Source organism: Triticum aestivum, chromosome 5D, assembly GCF_018294505.1.
Source record: "Triticum aestivum cultivar Chinese Spring chromosome 5D, IWGSC CS RefSeq v2.1, whole genome shotgun sequence".
Lineage (NCBI taxonomy): Eukaryota > Viridiplantae > Streptophyta > Magnoliopsida > Poales > Poaceae > Triticum > Triticum aestivum.
In genome coordinates, this window is record NC_057808.1 from 313,702,067 (window position 1) to 313,720,249 (window position 18,183).

The 18,183-nt window shown below is 47.7% G+C and overlaps 1 protein-coding gene across 1 annotated transcript; it reads right to left on the reverse strand.

The window, feature by feature from the left end:
- Positions 1 to 8,738: 8,738 nt before the first annotated feature.
- On the reverse strand, positions 8,739 to 10,919 carry LOC123121418 (homeobox-leucine zipper protein HOX25). Its single transcript, XM_044541386.1, has 3 exons — positions 10,397 to 10,919; positions 9,924 to 10,321; positions 8,739 to 9,422 (listed from the first exon to the last, which is right to left on the reverse strand). The coding sequence occupies exons 1-3, from the start codon at positions 10,500 to 10,502 to the stop codon at positions 9,027 to 9,029; spliced, it is 900 nt and encodes a 299-aa protein (XP_044397321.1). The 5' UTR covers positions 10,503 to 10,919; the 3' UTR covers positions 8,739 to 9,026.
- Between the last annotated feature and the right edge of the window lie 7,264 nt (positions 10,920 to 18,183).

Genomic DNA, 18,183 nt, shown 5'->3' on the forward strand with positions numbered 1-18,183 from the left:
ACCGATAGACAAAGGGAATTGCATACGGGATTGATTGAATCCCCGACATCGTGGTTCATCCGATGAGATCATCGTGGAACATGTGGGAGCCAACATGGGTATCCAGATCCCGCTGTTGGTTATTGACCGGAGAACTTCTCGGTCATGTCTGCATGGTTCCCGAACCCGTAGGGTCTACACACTTAAGGTTCGATGACGCTAGGGTTATAGGGAAAGTATGTACGTGGTTACCGAATGTTGTTCGGAGTCCCGGATGAGATCCCGGACGTCACGAGGAGTTCCGGAATGGTCCGGAGGTAAAGATTTATATATGGGAAGTCCTGTTTTGGTCACCGGAAAAGTTTCGGGTGATATCGGTAATGTACCGGGACCACCGGGAGGGTCCCGGGGTCCACCAAGTGGGGCCACCAGCCCCAGAAGGCTGCGTGGGCCAAGTGTGGGAGGGGACCAGCCCCAGGTGGGCTGGTGCGCCCCCCACCAAGGCCCAAGGCGCATGGGAGGATGGGAGGGGGCAAACCCTAGGTCCAGATGGGCCTTAAGGCCCACCCTAGTGGCGCCCCCCCCCCTCTCCTCCCCTTGGCCGCCCCCCTTAGATGGGATCTAGGGCTGGCCGCCTCCCCTTGGGGTGGGAACCCTAGAGGGGGCGCAGCCCCTTCCCCCCTATATATAGTTGAGGTTTGGGGCTGCCCAAGACACGAGAACGTCTCTCTTTCGGCGCAGCCCTACCCCTCTCCCTCCTCCTCCTCTCCCGCGGTGCTTGGCGAAGCCCTGCGGATTGCCACGCTCCTCCATCACCACCACGCCGTCGTGCTGCTGCTGGATGGAGTCTTCCCCAACCTCTCCCTCCCTCCTTGCTGGATCAAGGCGTGGGAGACGTCACCGGGCTGCACGTGTGTTGAACGCGGAGGCACCGTTCTTCGGTGCTCAGATCGGAATCAACCGCGATCTGAATCGCTACGAGTACGACTCCCTCATCCGTGTTCTTGCAACGCTTCCGCATCGCGATCTACAAGGGTATGTAGATGCACTCCCCTTCCCCTCGTTGCTAGATTACTCCATAGATTGATCTTGGTGATGCGTAGAAAATTTTGAATTTCTGCTACGTTCCCCAACAGTGGCATCATGAGCTAGGTCTATGCGTAGTTTCTATGCACGAGTAGAACACAAAGCAGTTGTGGGCGTAGATGTTGCCAATTCTTCTTGCCGCTACTAGTCTTATCTTGTTTCGGCGGCATTGTGGGATGAAGCGGCCCGGACCGACCTTACACGTACGCTTACGTGAGACAGGTTCCACCGACTGACATGCACTAGTTGCATAAGGTGGCTAGCGGGTGTCTGTCTCTCCCACTTTAGTCGGAACGGATTCGATGAAAAGGGTCCTTATGAAGGGTAAATAGAAATTGGCATATCACGTTGTGGTTTTACGTAGGTAAGAAACGTTCTTGCTAGAAACCTATACAAGCCACGTAAAAACTTGCAACAACAATTAGAGGACGTCTAACTTGTTTTTGCAGCATGTGCTATGTGATGTGATATGGCCAGAAGGATGTGATGAATGATATATGTGATGTATGAGATTGATCATGTTCTTGTAATAGGAATCACGACTTGCATGTCGATGAGTATGACAACCGGCAGGAGCCATAGGAGTTGTCTTTATTTTTTGTATGACCTGCGTGTCATTGAATAACGCCATGTAAATTACTTTACTTTATTGCTAAGCGCGTTAGCCATAGAAGTAGAAGTAATCGTTGGCGTGACAACTTCATGAAGACACAATGATGGAGATCATGATGATGGAGATCATGGTGTCATGCCGGTGACAAAGATGATCATGGTGCCCCGAAGATGGAGATCAAAGGAGCAAAATGATATTGGCCATATCATGTCACTATTTGATTGCATGTGATGTTTATCATGTTATGCATCTTATTTGCTTAGAACGACGGTAGTAAGTAAGATGATCCCTTAATAAATTTCAAGAAAGTGTTCCCCCTAACTGTGCACCGTTGCGAAGGTTCGTTGTTTCGAAGCACCACGTGATGATCGGGTGTGATAGATTCTAACGTTCGAATACAACGGGTGTTGACGAGCCTAGCATGTACAGACATGGCCTCGGAACACATGCAAAACACTTAGGTTGACTTGACGAGCCTAGCATGTACAGACATGGCCTCGGAACACAAGAGACCGAAAGGTCGAACATGAGTCGTATAGTAGATACGATCAACATGGAGATGTTCACCGATGATGACTAGTCCGTCTCACGTGATGATCGGACACGGCCTAGTTTGACTCGGATCATGTATCACTTAGATGACTAGAGGGATGTCTATCTGAGTGGGAGTTCATTAATCAGATGAACTTCATTATCATGAACATAGTCAAAAAGTCTTTGCAAATTATGTCATAGCTTGCGCTTTAGTTCTACTGTTTAAGATATGTTCCTAGAGAAAATTTAGTTGAAAGTTGTAGTAGCAATTATGCGGACTGGGTCCGTGAACTGAGGATTGTCCTCATTGCTGCACAGAAGGCTTATGTCCTTAATGCACCGCTCGGTGTGCTGAACCTCAGCGTCGTCTGTAGATGTTGCGAAACATCTGACATACACGTTTTGATGACTACGTGATAGTTCAGTGCGTAATGCTAACGGTTTAGAATTGTGGCACCAAAGACGTTTTGAAACGTCGCAGAACATATGAGATGTTCCGAAGACTGAAATTGGGATTTCAGACTAGTGCCCACGTCAAGAGGTATGAGACCTCTGACAAGTTTCTTAAGCCTGCAAACTAAGGGAGAAAAGCTCAATCGTTGAGCATGTGCTCAGATTGTCTGAGTACTACAATCACTTGAATCGAGTGGGAGTTAATCTTCCAGATGAGATAGTGATGGTTCTCCATAGTCACTGCCACCAAGCTATTAGAGCTTCGTGATGAACTATAACATATCAGGGATAGATGATGATCCTTGAGCAACTCGCGATGTTTGACACCGCGAAAGTAGAAATCAAGAAGGAGCATCAATTGTTGATGGTTAGTAAAACCACTAGTTTCTAGAAGGGCAAGGGCAAAAGGGATACTTCATGAAACAGCAAATCATTTGCTGCTCTAGTGAAGAATCCCAAGGTTGAACCCAAACCCGAGACTAAGTGCTTCTGTAATGAGGGGAACGGTCACTGAAGCAGGACTACCCTAGATACTTGGTAGATGAGAAGGCAGGCAAGGTCGACAGAAGTATATTGGATATACATTATATGAATGTGTACTTTACTAGTACTCCTAGCAGCACCAGGGTATTAGATACTGGTTCGGTTGCTAAGTGTTAGTAACTCGAAATAAAAGCTGCGGAATAAACGGAGACTAGCTAAAGGTGAGATGACGATATGTGTTGGAAGTGTTTCCAAGGTTGATGTGATCAAGCATCGCATGCTCCCTCTACCATCGAGATTTGGTGTTTGCGTTGAGCATGATTGGATTATGTTTGTCGCAATACGGTTATTCATTTAAGGAGAATAATGGTTACTCTGTTTATTTGAATAATACCTTCAATGGTCTTGGACCTAAAATGAATCTCGATCGTAGTGATACACATGTTCGTGCCAAAAGATATAAAATAGTAATGATAGTACCACATACTTATGGCACTGCCATTTGAGTCATATTGGTATAGAACGCATGAAGAAGCTCCATGTAGAAGGATCTTTGGACTCACTCGTTTTTGAAAAGATTGAGACATGCGAACCATGTCTATTGGTATATATGCATGAAGAAACTCCATGCAGATGGATCGTTTGGACTCACTTGATTTCGAATCACTTGAGACATGCAAATCATACCACATGGGCAAGATGACTGAAAGTCCTCGTTTTCAGTAAGATTGAACAAGAGAGCAACTTGGAATGGAAGAGATAATTAAATTAATTAGGCCTTGAACTTCTACTTTCGTTTAGAATTTAGGCGGAAGTAATACATTTTGATGTATGCAGTCCAATGAGTGCTGAGGCATGCAGTGGATATCGTTATGTTCTTACTTCACAGATGATTTGAGTAGATGCTGAGTGTATTTACTTGATGAAACACAAGTCTGAATTATTGAAAGGTTCAAGTAATTTCAGAGTGAAGTTGAAGATCGTCGTGACAAGAGGATAAAATGTCTGTGATATGATCATAGAGATGAGTATCTGAGTTACGAGTTTGGCACACAATTAAGACATTGTGGAAAATGTTTCACAATTAATACCGCCTGGAACACCATGGTGTGATGGTGTGTCCGGACATCATAGCTGCACCCTATTGGATATGGTGCATACCATGATGTCTCTTATCGAATTACCACTATCGTTTATGGGTTAGGCATTAGAGACAACCGCATTCACTTTAAAAGGGGCACCACGCAATTCCGTTGAGACGACACCGTTTAGAGAAACCTAAGTTGTCGTTTCTTAAAGGTTTGGGGCTGCGATGCTTATGTGAAAAAGTTTCAGGCTGATAAGCTCGAACCCAGAGCGGATAAATGCATCTTCATAGAATACCCAAAACAGTTGGGCATACCTCCTATTTCAGATCTGGAAGCAAAAGTAATTGCCTCTAGAAACGAGTCCTTTCTCGAGGAAAAGTTTCTCTCAAAAGAATTGAGTGGGAGGATGGTGGAGACTTGATAAGGTTATTGAACCGTCACTTCGACTAGTGTGTAGCAGGGCACAGGAAGTTGTTCCTATGGCACCTACACCAATTGAAGTGGAAGCTTATGATAGTGATCATGAAACTTCGGATCAAGTCACTACCAAACCTCGTAGGACGACGAGGATGCGTGCTACTTCAGAGTGGTACGTGATCCTGTCTGAGATATCATGTTGTTGGACAATACTGAACCTACGAGCTATGGAGAAGCGATGGTGGGCCCATATTCCGACAAATGGTTAGAAGCCATGAAATCCGAGATAAATGGATCTTTAAGAAGAAGACGGGCGTGGACGGTAATGTTACCGTCTATGAAGCTCGACTTGTGACAAAGAGTATTTCCACAAGTTCAAGGAGTTGACTACGATGAGATTTTCCCATCCGTAGCGATGCTTAAGTCCGTCGGAATCATGTTAGCATTAGCTGTATTTATGAAATCTGGCAGATGGATGTCAAAACAAGTTTCCTTACTTGTTTTCGTAAGGAAAGGTTGTATGTGATACAATCAGAAAGGTTTTGTCGATCCTAAGGATCTAAAAGGTATGCTAGCTCCAGCGATCCTTCCATGGACTAGAGCAAGCATCTCGGAGTCAGAATATACGCTTTGATGGAGTGATCAAAGTTTTTGGGTTTATACAAAGTTTGTTAGAAACTTGTATTTACAATAAAGTGAGTGGGAGCGCTACAACATTTCTGATAAGTATATGTGAATGACATATTGTTGATCCGAAATGATGTAAAAATTTCTGGAAAGCATAAAGGGTTGTTTGAAAGGAGTTTTTCAAAGGAAGACCTGGATAAAGCTGCTTACATATTGGGCATCAAGATCTATAGAGATAGATCAAGACGCCCGATGATACTTTCAAAGAACGCACACCTTGACATGATTTTGAAAGAGTTCAAAATAGATCAGCAAAGAAGGAGTTCTTGGCTGTGTTACAAGGTGTGAGTATTGAGTGAGACTCAAGACCTGACCACAGCAGAAGAGAGAGAAAGGACGAAGGTCGTCCCCTATGCTTTAGACGTAGGCTCTACAGTATGCTATGTTGTGTACCGCACATGAAGTGTGCCTTGCCATGAGTTGGTCAAGGGGTACAATAGTGATCCGGGAATGGATCACATGACAGCGGTCGAACTTATCCTTAGTATCTAGTGGACTAAGGAATTTTCTCGATTATGGAGGTGAAAGGGAGTTCGTCGTAAAGGGTTACGTCGATGCGAACTTTGACACTAATCCGGATGACTCTGAGTAGTAAACCGGATTCGTATAGTAGAGCAATTATTTGAAATGGCTCCAAATAGCGCGTGGTAGCATCCACAAGATGACATAGATATTCGTAAAGCACACACGGATCTGAAAGGTTCAGACCCGTTGACTAAATAACCTCTCTCACAAGCATAACATGATCAAACCAGAACTCATTGAGTGTTAATCACATAGAGATGTGAACTAGATTGTTGACTCTAGTAAACTCTTTGGATGTTGGTCACATGGTGATGTGACCTGTGAGTGTTAATCACATGGTGATGTGGACTAGATTATTGACTCTAGTGCAAGTGGGAGACTGTTGGAAATATTCCCTAGAGGCAATAATAAATTGGTTATTATTATATTTCCTTGTTCACGATAATCGTTTATTATCCATGCTAGAATTGTATTGATAGGAAACTCAGATACATGTGTGGATACATAGACAACACCATGTCCCTAGTAAGCCTCTAGTTGACTAGCTCGTTGATCAATAGATGGTTACGGTTTCCTGACCATGGACATTGGATGTCGTTGATAACGGGATCACATCATTAGGAGAATGATGTGATGGACGAGACCCAATCCTAAGCCTAGCACAAGATCGTGTAGTTCGTTTGCTCAGAGCTTTTCTAATGTCAAGTATCAGTTCCTTAGACCATGAGATTGTGCAACTCCCGGATACCATAGGAATGCTTTGGGTGTACCAAACGTCACAATGTAACTGGGTGGCTATAAAGGTGCACTACAGGTATCTCCGAAAGTGTCTGTTGGGTTGGCACGAATCGAGACAGGGATTTGTCACTCCGTGTAAACGGAGAGGTATCTCTGGGCCCACTCGGTAGGACATCATCATAATGTGCTCAATGTGACCAAGGAGTTGATCACGGGATGATGTGAGTTACGGAACGAGTAAAGAGACTTGCCGGTAACGAGATTGAACAAGGTATCGGGATACCGACGATCGAATCTCGGGCAAGTAACATACCGATGGACAAAGGGAATTGCATACGGGATTGATTGAATCCCCGACATCGTGGTTCATCCGATGAGATCATCGTGGAACATGTGGAAGCCAACATGGGTATCCAGATCCCGCTATTGGTTATTGACCGGAGAACTTCTCGGTCATGTCTGCATGGTTCCCGAACCCGTAGGGTCTACACACTTAAGGTTCGATGACGCTAGGGTTATAGGGAAAGTATGTACATGGTTACCGAATGTTGTTCGGAGTCCCGGATGAGATCCCGGACGTCACGAGGAGTTCCGGAATGGTCCGGAGGTAAAGATTTATATATGGAAAGTCCTGTTTTGGTCACCGGAAAAGTTTCGGGTGATATCGGTAATGTACCGGGACCACCGGGAGGGTCCCGGGGGTCCACCAAGTGGGGCCACCAGCCCCAGAAGGCTGCGTGGGCCAAGTGTGGGAGGGGACCAGCCCCAGGTGGGCTGGTGCGCCCCCCACCAAGGCACAAGCGCATGGGAGAGTGGGAGGGGGCAAACCCTAGGTCCAGATGGGCCTTAAGGCCCACCCTAGTGGCGCCCCCCCTCTCCTCCCCTTGGCCGCCCCCCTTAGATGGGATCTAGGGCTGGCCGCCTCCCCTTGGGGTGGGAACCCTAGAGGGGGCGCAGCCCCTTCCCCCCCTATATATAGTTGAGGTTTGGGGCTGCCCAAGACACGAGAACGTCTCTCTTTCGGCGCAGCCCTACCCCTCTCCCTCCTTCTCCTCTCCCGCGGTGCTTGGCGAAGCCCTGCGGATTGCCACGCTCCTCCATCACCACCACGCCGTCGTGCTGCTGCTGGATGGAGTCTTCCCCAACCTCTCCCTCCCTCCTTGCTGGATCAAGGCGTGGGAGACGTCACCGGGCTGCACGTGTGTTGAACGCGGAGGCACCGTTCTTCGGTGCTCAGATCGGAATCAACCGCGATCTGAATCGCTACGAGTACGACTCCCTCATCCGCGTTCTTGCAACGCTTCCGCATCGCGATCTACAAGGGTATGTAGATGCACTCCCCTTCCCCTCGTTGCTAGATTACTCCATAGATTGATCTTGGTGATGCGTAGAAAATTTTGAATTTCTGCTACGTTCCCCAACAGAGGCAGCGGCGCGCGCTGCTGCGGAAGAGGAAGCCATTTGTGTCGGAATCCTCCAGAAGTGGCAGAGAAGGAACACGCGCACCCACACCTGAGAGCAAGCGTGGGCGGTCTGTGCCATGGCTGGACTGCCCCCAAAAGAGGAGAATGGGGACAGTGACAGGGCGGACATCTCGGGCAAGGAGCAGATCCGGCTTGATCCATATTGCATCTTCGAGTGCTACTTCCGCTACAAAGACGCCATGAGCAGCAATATCAACCGTGGATGATCTTTGTGGATAGTTTAGTATGTATGTAGAACATGCCAAACATTGGTAACCCGGTGGCATGTATTGATGTAGTAGCCAGACGTCCGGCTGTTTCGGAAGTTGACGGTGCATGTGTGATATATAGATTTGAGGTTTGCTAATTGAGGTATCCAAGTGTGTGGAGACGAAAATTTAAGATGTGACCGGTCACTGTCCGCGGATGTGCCCAGCCGCGGATATTTGAGGGACCGAATTTGTTATTCGTGAATGTAGATGCTCTTACATAATTTATTTACTAGTAATACATCTACTTGCAATTTTAGATTGCTTCAATCATATTTTTATTCGAATTTTCATTGCTTCATGTCATACTTCTAGCATCATCTGTAAGCCCTTTAGAATTGTTCTCGGGGTTGCTAAACAGGATTGTTAATAGTGTGCATGGTAATTAAACGCCAAAATGGTCTCCACCAAAAACTAATACTGTTATCATTATCATCGAAAGATCGAACACTCGTATCTTGATGACGTTGCTGATGTCCCTGGCAAAGCACGGCCATGCAGTTTCAGCCTAAACATCTGCTGAACTATACCCGAGTATATATATTCATAACATGCATCACTAATTCACTACCCACGCTGCTAGTAGGGCAAATAATTAACACACCGAGCAAATATGTAACACTTCTGGATTGGATTAAACATGTTGCACGTCCACACGGAGTATTGCTAATTTTGGTGATGCTCTCGTCGATCAGCTCCAGAACCACGCCCAGTACTTGCGCTGCGCCTCCTCCTCTTCCTCCTCCCCTTGTTGGACGCTCCCGCGCTCCGCGGCCGCGACGTCGAGCATGGCGTACTCGGGGAGGAAGAAGGCGCAGCTGTTCAGCTCGCCGCGCACCGCTCCGGCGCAGTCGTCGTCCGAGGACGACGGAGGCGAGCGCGCGTCGGCCAAGTAGGAGTTGGACTCCGGGCTGTCGTTGGCTCCCCCGGCAAAACCGGCCAGCAGCCCCGCCGCGCCATCGCAGGCGGCATAGCCGTCTTTCAGCTCAACGGCTGGGACACCGGCATCTGCCGTGCCTGACACGGCGGTTGGCTCCTCTGGCTTCGACGACTCCTTGGCTTGCAGTTTCTCGGTCAGTGATGTCACCTGCAAGCGCGCGTGCGCGGTCATTATCGAGGTGACAAGGTCTTGTTTGAATTCAGGTGATTTGGGACAACTGTGACAGTGATCTAGAGGATTTGCCAAGTACTGGAAATTAGTCGGTCGATTGAGCACTTTACTAGGTGTACTAGATTCTTATCATACTTAGTACTCCCTTCGTCTCACAATATTAGAACGTTTTGCAAGCTATGTTAGTTTGCAAAACGTTCTTATATTGTAGGACGGAGGGAGTACTATACTATTATGTGACCCTACTGGTGAATCCGCATTCTATTTACAGAGAATAATTCTTCCAAAGACAATCGAATCTTCATCATTCAAACAAATATTCGCAGAGGAAATATTTTGATTGACTAAAATGTGAATTTCGTTTGACCCGGATCGAACTCAAGGGCTACTTTGGCCGTGTAGCTCATGGAAACTCAATTATGAATAGGTGTGACCTTAATTAAGCGATGAGCTGGCCGTGGCCAGATTGATGATCACCTGCGATCGTAGTCGGTGGTTGTCGGCGAGGAGGGCGTCTCGTCCGGCGAGCAGCTCGTCGTGGGCGGCCCTGAGGGCGTCGAAGTCCTGCTCGAGCTGCTTCGCCTTCCAGCGCGCGCGGCGGTTCTGGAACCACACGGCCACCTGCCGCGGCGCGATTCCCAGCCGCCGCGCCAGCTCGCTCTTCCGCTCCGGCTCCAGCTTCCGCTTCTCCTCCTCGAAGCTCCGCTCCAGCGCCCGCACCTGCTCCGCCGTCAGCCGGCGCTTCCTCTCGGGCGCGTGCTCGTCGAGGCCGTAGTACCCGTACATCTCCTCGTCCAGCTGGAGCTCCTCGTCCACCGTTGTCAAGAACGGCCTCTTACGCCGCCCGTCCTCCACGCCGACCACCACCGGCGAGCCTGCAAATACTCACGCGTGTAAGTGCAATCAAGTAGAGAATTCCAAGAACGAACGCCAACGATACCGATCCATACCTCCAAGGAAGCTCCCGCTGCCGCCAAAGAGCATCATCTGGCCTCCTCCGGCGCCGGCAGCGCGGCACGGCGCGGCCGAGCCGAAAATGAGGCGGCCGGATTCCATAGAAAACTCTATCAAGAACCAAAGAAGAAGACCCTATCTTGCGGCACTAAAATTACATATGCGTGTGCGCACCACGCGCTCCCCCACCTCCTTTTGAAACGCGGAGGCGATCGACCGGCCGGCCGGAGCTTGCTTGATTAGAAGGAGGAGGCGGCGGCGGCCGGGAACTTGTGACGGTAGAAGCTTGTGCTCCACAGCATGCGCGTCGACGTCTTCATGGGGTACAGAGAGAACCCCATCTCTCCAGCCACCGCCGGAGAAGAACACGGGATTCTGTCAGGCCAAGTTTGCGCGATGCACGGTGGCCGGAGAAGCTGGCCGGCGGTGGTGGATGGACTGGCTGCAAATAAGCTTTTTGGGTTTGTAAATATCTGTACTCCTAATTGGGGATCAGGGACACTGCGGGTAAAGTTTGGAGTGTAAAGGAGGAAGGATTATATAGGCCCAATGGGTGGTGTGAATTTAAAGAAATGTCCTTGATTTGATTAGAGTGGCAGCTTTGTCTCCTAATTGGGGGATTAGAGTATCTTTATTACTATGAGATTTAGTCTCTTTAAGATAACTTATTTATATTTAGGTTCTCCTTTTATTAATCAAGTGGTACACCTAGCCATAGGCGATCGTCATTTTACACGCTGAGACCCTAATAAAAATAGCTGAAGGAACTTTTTGGATGACCTCATAAGAGGGTGCTCCTACAATTTCATAGGACAGAATTTGCCCGGTTTATATCATAAACTTCATAACATTATGATTGATTAGGGGATACCCCTGCAAAAATAGGCTACGGAAGCGAGCAACCCCTAACCGAATTAGAGTCCTCCACCAAATGCAAACCGATGACCTTAGGTCCAAAGAGACACAGGGCAGGTGTGAAGAATCTCTTCAACAACACCTCTGAGGTGGCGCCCGTGAGCGTCAACATCATCGTCGCCGCCCCATCGGGAGAAAGCTTTCGCCCATAGCGCCTTGCACCACAACCCCACCAAACTTTTGGGGGGGGGGGGGGGGGATGATACCACACCAGTTGCAGTCCAGCCAGCCAGGATCTAGTTTCGGGGACTCTTCGACAACGTCTCCAAAAAGGTGAAAGACATCTATGGGCTCCTTGGTTACTAGTGAAAGAACATGCGGTGCCCCCATGTTTGGTTTTGGTAATTGTTGACAATCTCTATGGACTAATGGTTGCCTTGAGTTATATTTGAAGGATTTGTCCATAGGCTTTTCTTGAAGTCCATGTGTTGGTTTCAAGGAGTTTATGTGGTGACCAAGGTGTTGTTAAGGAATTATCCAAAGATTGGTCATGTGAGAGTAGAGCTTATTGCAAGCATGTCTTGAAGAAGAAGATTGTGTGATCATTCATGTTTACCTTCAAGACATCATCCAAATGAAGAGAGTTGGAAAGAGTCAAGGTTGATCAAGACTAAGTCAAGAGTGAATCAAGTTGATCAACACACAAAGCGCACAAGATGTACCGAGAGGGATCAAGCGATCCCATGGTGTGGTAAGCATTGTCAATTACGCTTTGTGTACTAACCCATGATCTTCATGAGAGTTCTTTGTGGGGTTAGGTTGCGGTGTGCAAGTTCAAGTGAAGCATCATGAAGAGATCAAATGCTTGAAGCTTGCCGTCCATTGTGGCGACAATGGACTTGTGAAGATGTTGCGGTGTGCAAGTTCAAGTGAAGCATCATGACGAGATCAAATGCTTGAAGCTTGCCGTCCATTGTGGTGACAATGGACTGGTGAAGATGTGCGGAAGAGTGGCTCACCCATAGTGGAGTATGGGGGAGCAATCAACTAGTCTTCATCGAGCCAACACAACCAAGAAAGGTGGTCCAACTTGAGGGAGTCAAGATCGTCATCATCTAGCTCAAGTGGACCATGTGCAAGGCAAAGGTTTGCTCTTGATAGGTTTTCTATTTTACCGGTCTCATGATGGTAGTTGGGAGACCGGGTTATAGGATCGATTGCCGTACTATCAAGGGGGGCTCTCGATGCGTAGCTTGATCGTATCGTTCATAGAGAGCTCAAACCATTGCATCCTTGCATCATCTTTGTTGGTTCTTGTTTGGTTCTTCTCTTTGTGAGTTTTGGAGCTTATGGTCATCTTGATGACAAGCTCGAGTTCATCGAAAACGGAGTTCACTCGCATCTTCTATGATGTTTTCGATGTTGGAGGTTATGCCGGTTCTTCTCGGTTGGAGGTTTCACTCCTCTATTTTTTTGGCATACCTCCCCTGCCTCTTCTTACTATAACCAGTCGCTGTTTTGATGCTACTCGTCTTTCTCAATCCAACAAGCTTGAGTTTGCTCAATTCGGAGCTCATATGCAGAAGTTATGGCAGTTTTGGTTTCCTAGCGGTAGTACCGCGGCCAGAGCGGCAGTACCGCTTATCACCCCAAGCGGTAGTACCGCTGTCCAAAGCGGTAGTACCGCCTATGGCCATAAGCGGTAGTACGGCTACGGTTCCGCGCTGGTACCGCCTCGATTTTGGGTCTTGCATTTTTCGTGTCGAGTTTTGCAGTAGTTGCACGGCAGTAAGGCACGACAGTTCCACCTATAAGCGGTAGTACCGCCCTGATGGGCGGTAGTACCGCCTATAAGCGGTAGTACCGCTCCGGTCGGGCGGTAGTACCGCTACTGTTTTTTTTTTGGTCCCGTGTTCTGCTCCTCCAGCGGTAGTACCGCTGGGGTGCGCGGTAGTACCGCTTATAAGCGGTACTACCGCCCCAAGGTTCATGTTTGGTTGCTCCTTTTCCCCGCTTCTTCCGCCAGAGCGGTAGTACCGCTCGTGGAGCGGTAGTACCGCTCGTGTGCGGGCTGAGCACATAACGGTTGGATTTTTCCCCTTCTATAAAAGGGGGTCTTCTTCCCCATTTAACCTTATCTCTTAAGCTCGTGTTCTTCCCCCATTGTTGACCTTCTTCGAGCTTGCTAACTCTCAATCCCTCCATGGATTCTTGCTAGTTTTTGAGGGAAAAGAGAGAGGAGATCTAGATCCACATTTTCACCAATCACTTTCTCCTCTTTGTGAGGGGAACCCCTTGGATCTAGATCTTGGAGTTCTTGGTGTTCTCCTTCTTGTTCTTCCTCTCATTTTCCTCCCTAGCATTAGTTGCTTCGGTGGGATTTGAGAGAGAAGGACTTGGGCACTCCGTGTGCCCTTGCCATTGCATTTGGTGCATCGGTTTGAGTTCTCCACGGTGATACGTGGAAGTTACAAGTTGAGAAGCTTATTACTCTTGGGTGCTTGGTGCCCTTGAGCTTGTTCCTCTTGGGTGCTTGGGCGCCCTAGACGGTTGGTGGTGTTCGGAGCTCAATCATTGTGGTGTAAAGCTCCGGGCAAGTATCGGGGTCTCCAATTAGGTTGTGGAGATCGCCCCGAGCAATTTGACGGGTACCGGTGACCGCCCCCAAGGGTTGCCAAAGTGTACGGGTTCGGTGACCGCCCCCAAGGGTTGCCATTTGTACGGGTTCGGTGACCGCCCTCAAGGGTCCCTTAGTAGAATCACGGCATCTTGCATTGTGCGAGGGCGTGAGGAGATTACGGTGGCCCTAGTGGCTTCTTGGGGAGCATTGTGCCTCCACACCGCTCCAAACGGAGATTAGCATCCGCAAGGGTGTGAACTTGGGATACATCATCGTCTCCGCGTGCCTCGGTTATCTCTTATCCGAGCTCTTTACTTATGCACTTTACTTTGTGATAGCCATATTGCTTCTTGTCATATATCTTGCTATCACCTAGTAGTTTATCTTGCTTAGCATAAGTTGTTGGTGCGCATAGGTGAGCCTAGTTGTTGTAGGTTTTGTGCTTGACAAATTAACCGCTAGGTTTATTCCGCATTTGTTCAAGCCTAAACCGTAATTATTTTAAAGCGCCTATTCACCCCCCCCCCCCTTTAGGCGACATCCACGATCTTTCAACTAGTATCAACCTTCGTAGGCCAAAGCTTTCTCTTAGAGTCCAGTAACCCTCCACCCCAACGAGTCTCTTGGAAGGAGGCTCAACTGCTGACAAGCTTCAGACTAGTTGTAAACACAACCAAGCCCGAAAGTCGGTTGCGAACCACACTAACTGGATCAGAGAGCCTACATCCTCCAGGACACCTCTCCACTGCACCACATGCGTCACAAAAACATGACAACTTTCCATGAGGCCACCCTTACCGTCACAACTGGAACACATTTGCGACGACACTGACCATTGTAGCCATCACGCTGACGACGACATCCTACCATTGAGCGCCACCTCCATAGCATGCCAAGGGCATTATGCAAAGTACCTGACAGTGGTACAGTAATCACTCATATATTTGGTTGATAGTGGGATATCATCTCATGTCATCGAACGAACATGGGACACCTTTTTTTACTCAGGTCCAGGCCCTGAGATGCAGGTAATAGCCATACTCTTGCTTATATGGGATACACCAAGACAAGGTACAAGGAGGGATTACAATGATGGTTTCAGTGAGCCCATGGGTGACTCTCCGAGTGTATGGTCGGTGATCCGGATGGGAAGCCTAGACCGATGTCTTCAACGTCTAAGATTTGTCTTCGGTAGATTTCCTGTAGTGGTGGCTTGTGTAGGACTTGTTCCCTTCATATAGTTTCTTGGACTCCTTGCATGGGAGTGGAGATATGGGAGTCTTTTCTGGATGTGTCTTTTCTTTTTCTAGGTTGGATATGCTTCCCTTGTTGAATACGACTCCATAAAGGAAAGTTAGCTGCCCAGGTGGGGGCCCGACACCACGTGTACATAGGAAAATATGGCCCAAAATACACTACACACGGCACGGGAATGCGGTGAAACCACTTCACCTCGATAATCCTCCCAACCTGCGCTTCTGCATGTCGAAATGCGCCGCCAGTGGGTCTTTGGAGGACTCCATATCCACGGCACGCGACCTTCTTCCAGTCGCCAGTCAACCGCCACATCATCGAAATGAAGAGGGCCGCCACTGCCGCAACTAGGGATTCCCATCCCAACCGCCGCATGTGGGATCTTAGATAAGTTGTCCCCACGACCAAAGCCAATCGCCGCCGACCACCTTCGAAACGCCAAGTCGAGGTCCACTCATGCCCTGCTCAGGCCCGCTACTTCGTTGCCCCCTCTGTGCCACCACCTCCAAGGCGCACATCCTCGCCACTCTGCAACCAGTAACACATTGTCGCACCAACCACAGACTAGGGGAGCCATCATTGGCCGCCAAGTCACCGTCAGAGCGAGCTGAATGGTGCGGCCAGATCAAGCCCCCGAGCCCACGCACAAGAAGCCACCACTGCCTGCAGCTCCACCACTGCACTCTATGTCGTCGATCACTCCAATCAACAGTATAGGGAATGTATCCTGCCGCCACCGGCTCCGCGCGAGCTTTGACCGGTAGATTTGCCAGTGACGGAAAAACGGTAGTTGATGGATCGTGTGTCGTCCCCACCTGTGTTCGCTCTTTGAAGGGAGCGACGTGGGAGGGGGTTAATTATTGATTTTGTACAAAAGTCCAACGGGGAAGAACCCTGTGACATTTTAATTAATGTACTGTAGGAGGTGTGGGACACAGAACAAACCAAGTTGCGGCTTTCGAAGTTCGAACCAGGCCTGCCGAGAAACACCACTATGCTCGAGGGTGTCTCTCTTCGATTTATCGGATTCTAGAAACAAAGGGACATAAAATGTGTGTCATCATTGCAATCTGACGCTAGTCTGGATTCTTTGTAGAATGTGCACAAAGTTTGTTTTTTGTTGTTGTTTTTTTGCTGGGTGCACAAAGTTCGTTTGATTGTGCATACAGAAATCCAATTAAAATTTTCTAAGAAAAATTTCTATAGAATACATTTCTACAAATCAAACAACCCATATAGAAGAAACCGCCATGCGTGTATGTTATCTCTTGATGTGGTTAGGTTGTCTGTTCCCAGCTACGTGTATACATACTGCAAATCGAGAAGACTCCTAACCCTAGCCGCCGCCACAGCTTCTCTACACGTTGTCACCTTGGTCTCCTCTTCCCCGTCCGGCGGTCTTGTCGGCGGCAAGAGGTGGACGCGTTCGTCTTGTTTTCTTTTCATTGGGTTTTTGCTTCTCTAGGGACATCGAAGAGGTGGTGATGGTGATGACGTGTTGGAATAAAGTCTCTCCGATCTCTCCCGCGACAACGCCCATCCGACGCTAACAAAGGGTCTATAAGAGTGTGTCCCAGATCTGTTGACGTATCCTTGAAAAAATTCTGCGTTCAGTTGTCTATTCTTTTTACTGGCTTTTGCTTTCCTTCATAGTAATCAGATCTAAGATGCCCTTTGATGTTCTTTTATTATGTAAAAGGAAAAAAAATAAAGCTCTTGTACCTACATGGTTCACACGACCTCCGTTGCTACGACAAATTAACATCAAATCAAAGTGTCAACCGCAACAGTACTAGCCTGTGAAAATCGCACAGCTGTTGGGAGCAACTCGTTTAGTTTTGGTGGCGCCGTTTCGTTGCCGTAAAAAGGCAAGCAAATTAAGCGGCCTTCAGAAACCTAAAAGGCTAAGCCCCAAACATATAGCTTACCTTCGTTTTCCTTGAAAAGGTTGGTTAACAAGGTTGTTAAACATATTATAACACTTGTGTCAGCTTTCATGACGGAGCAACACGTAGACACACCAGTTAAGGATCCAGTTGTACATATTACATGGCATAGCTGTGCACTTAATATGGTTGATTTGAGGCTGTCAAGGAATCCTATTTCGATTATTTAACTAGCAGATGCTAGTTGTCCGGTTGTAACTGCACAGTTCTCGTCTCATATGTCACATTTGTGTGCAGCTTCTTCAACTGCAGTAGGCAAAAAAGATAATTAACGTGAAGTCAATTTAAGGTATAGGATTTGTCGACGGAAACTGCATCTAAAAAGATAATTAATGTGAAGTTAATTTAATGTGTAGGCTGCTTGGACCGGTTGATACTCTCAGTTTGCCACGCCGGCGGCTTCTTAATGCCACTGAATTAGATGTTGTCCATTGATGCGGTCATGACACATCTTTATACTTGTAGGTGTAGCGACTTTGTTCGCCTTGAAAGTGACTTTGGCTTGATTTTTGTACTCCCTCTATAAACTTTCATAAGAGTAGTGATCTAAACGCTCTTATGAAAGTTTATAGAGGGAGTATTTATTTTGTCAGACTCTATTGAATAACTTAATAAATATGGTTTTATGCATCATTTCGATGCAGAGGAGGCCAACGGTAAGCCTCCTTTAAAAAAAATAGAAAGAGCAGAATTTTTTTTTGGGGGGGGGGGGGGGGGGGGGGGGGGGGGGGGCGCGGGGGGAGCATAAAATGAAGTCATCTTTTTTTGCCTACTACATGCATGCAGCAAGAAAATGTAAGAAGTAAGATGATGCTTACTTTTTGAAAATAAGGCAAGCCCCCGGTCAATGTACACAGCCATAAAAAAATGAAGGATGTGTTTTGAATAAGCTCAGTTGCTTCACCAACTTGGGAAGACAACTAATCCCTCTGTTTGGAAATTCTTGTCAAAGAAATTGATACATTCATTTTTATTCATTTCTCCGAGAAGAATTTTCGAACAGAGGGAGCATATATGTTCCCTGGCTGAGTATAATGCTACAATATGTATAGACATATCCTCAGGACTGAAACCAACCAAGCAAATATCCTAACTTGTCGACGAAAAA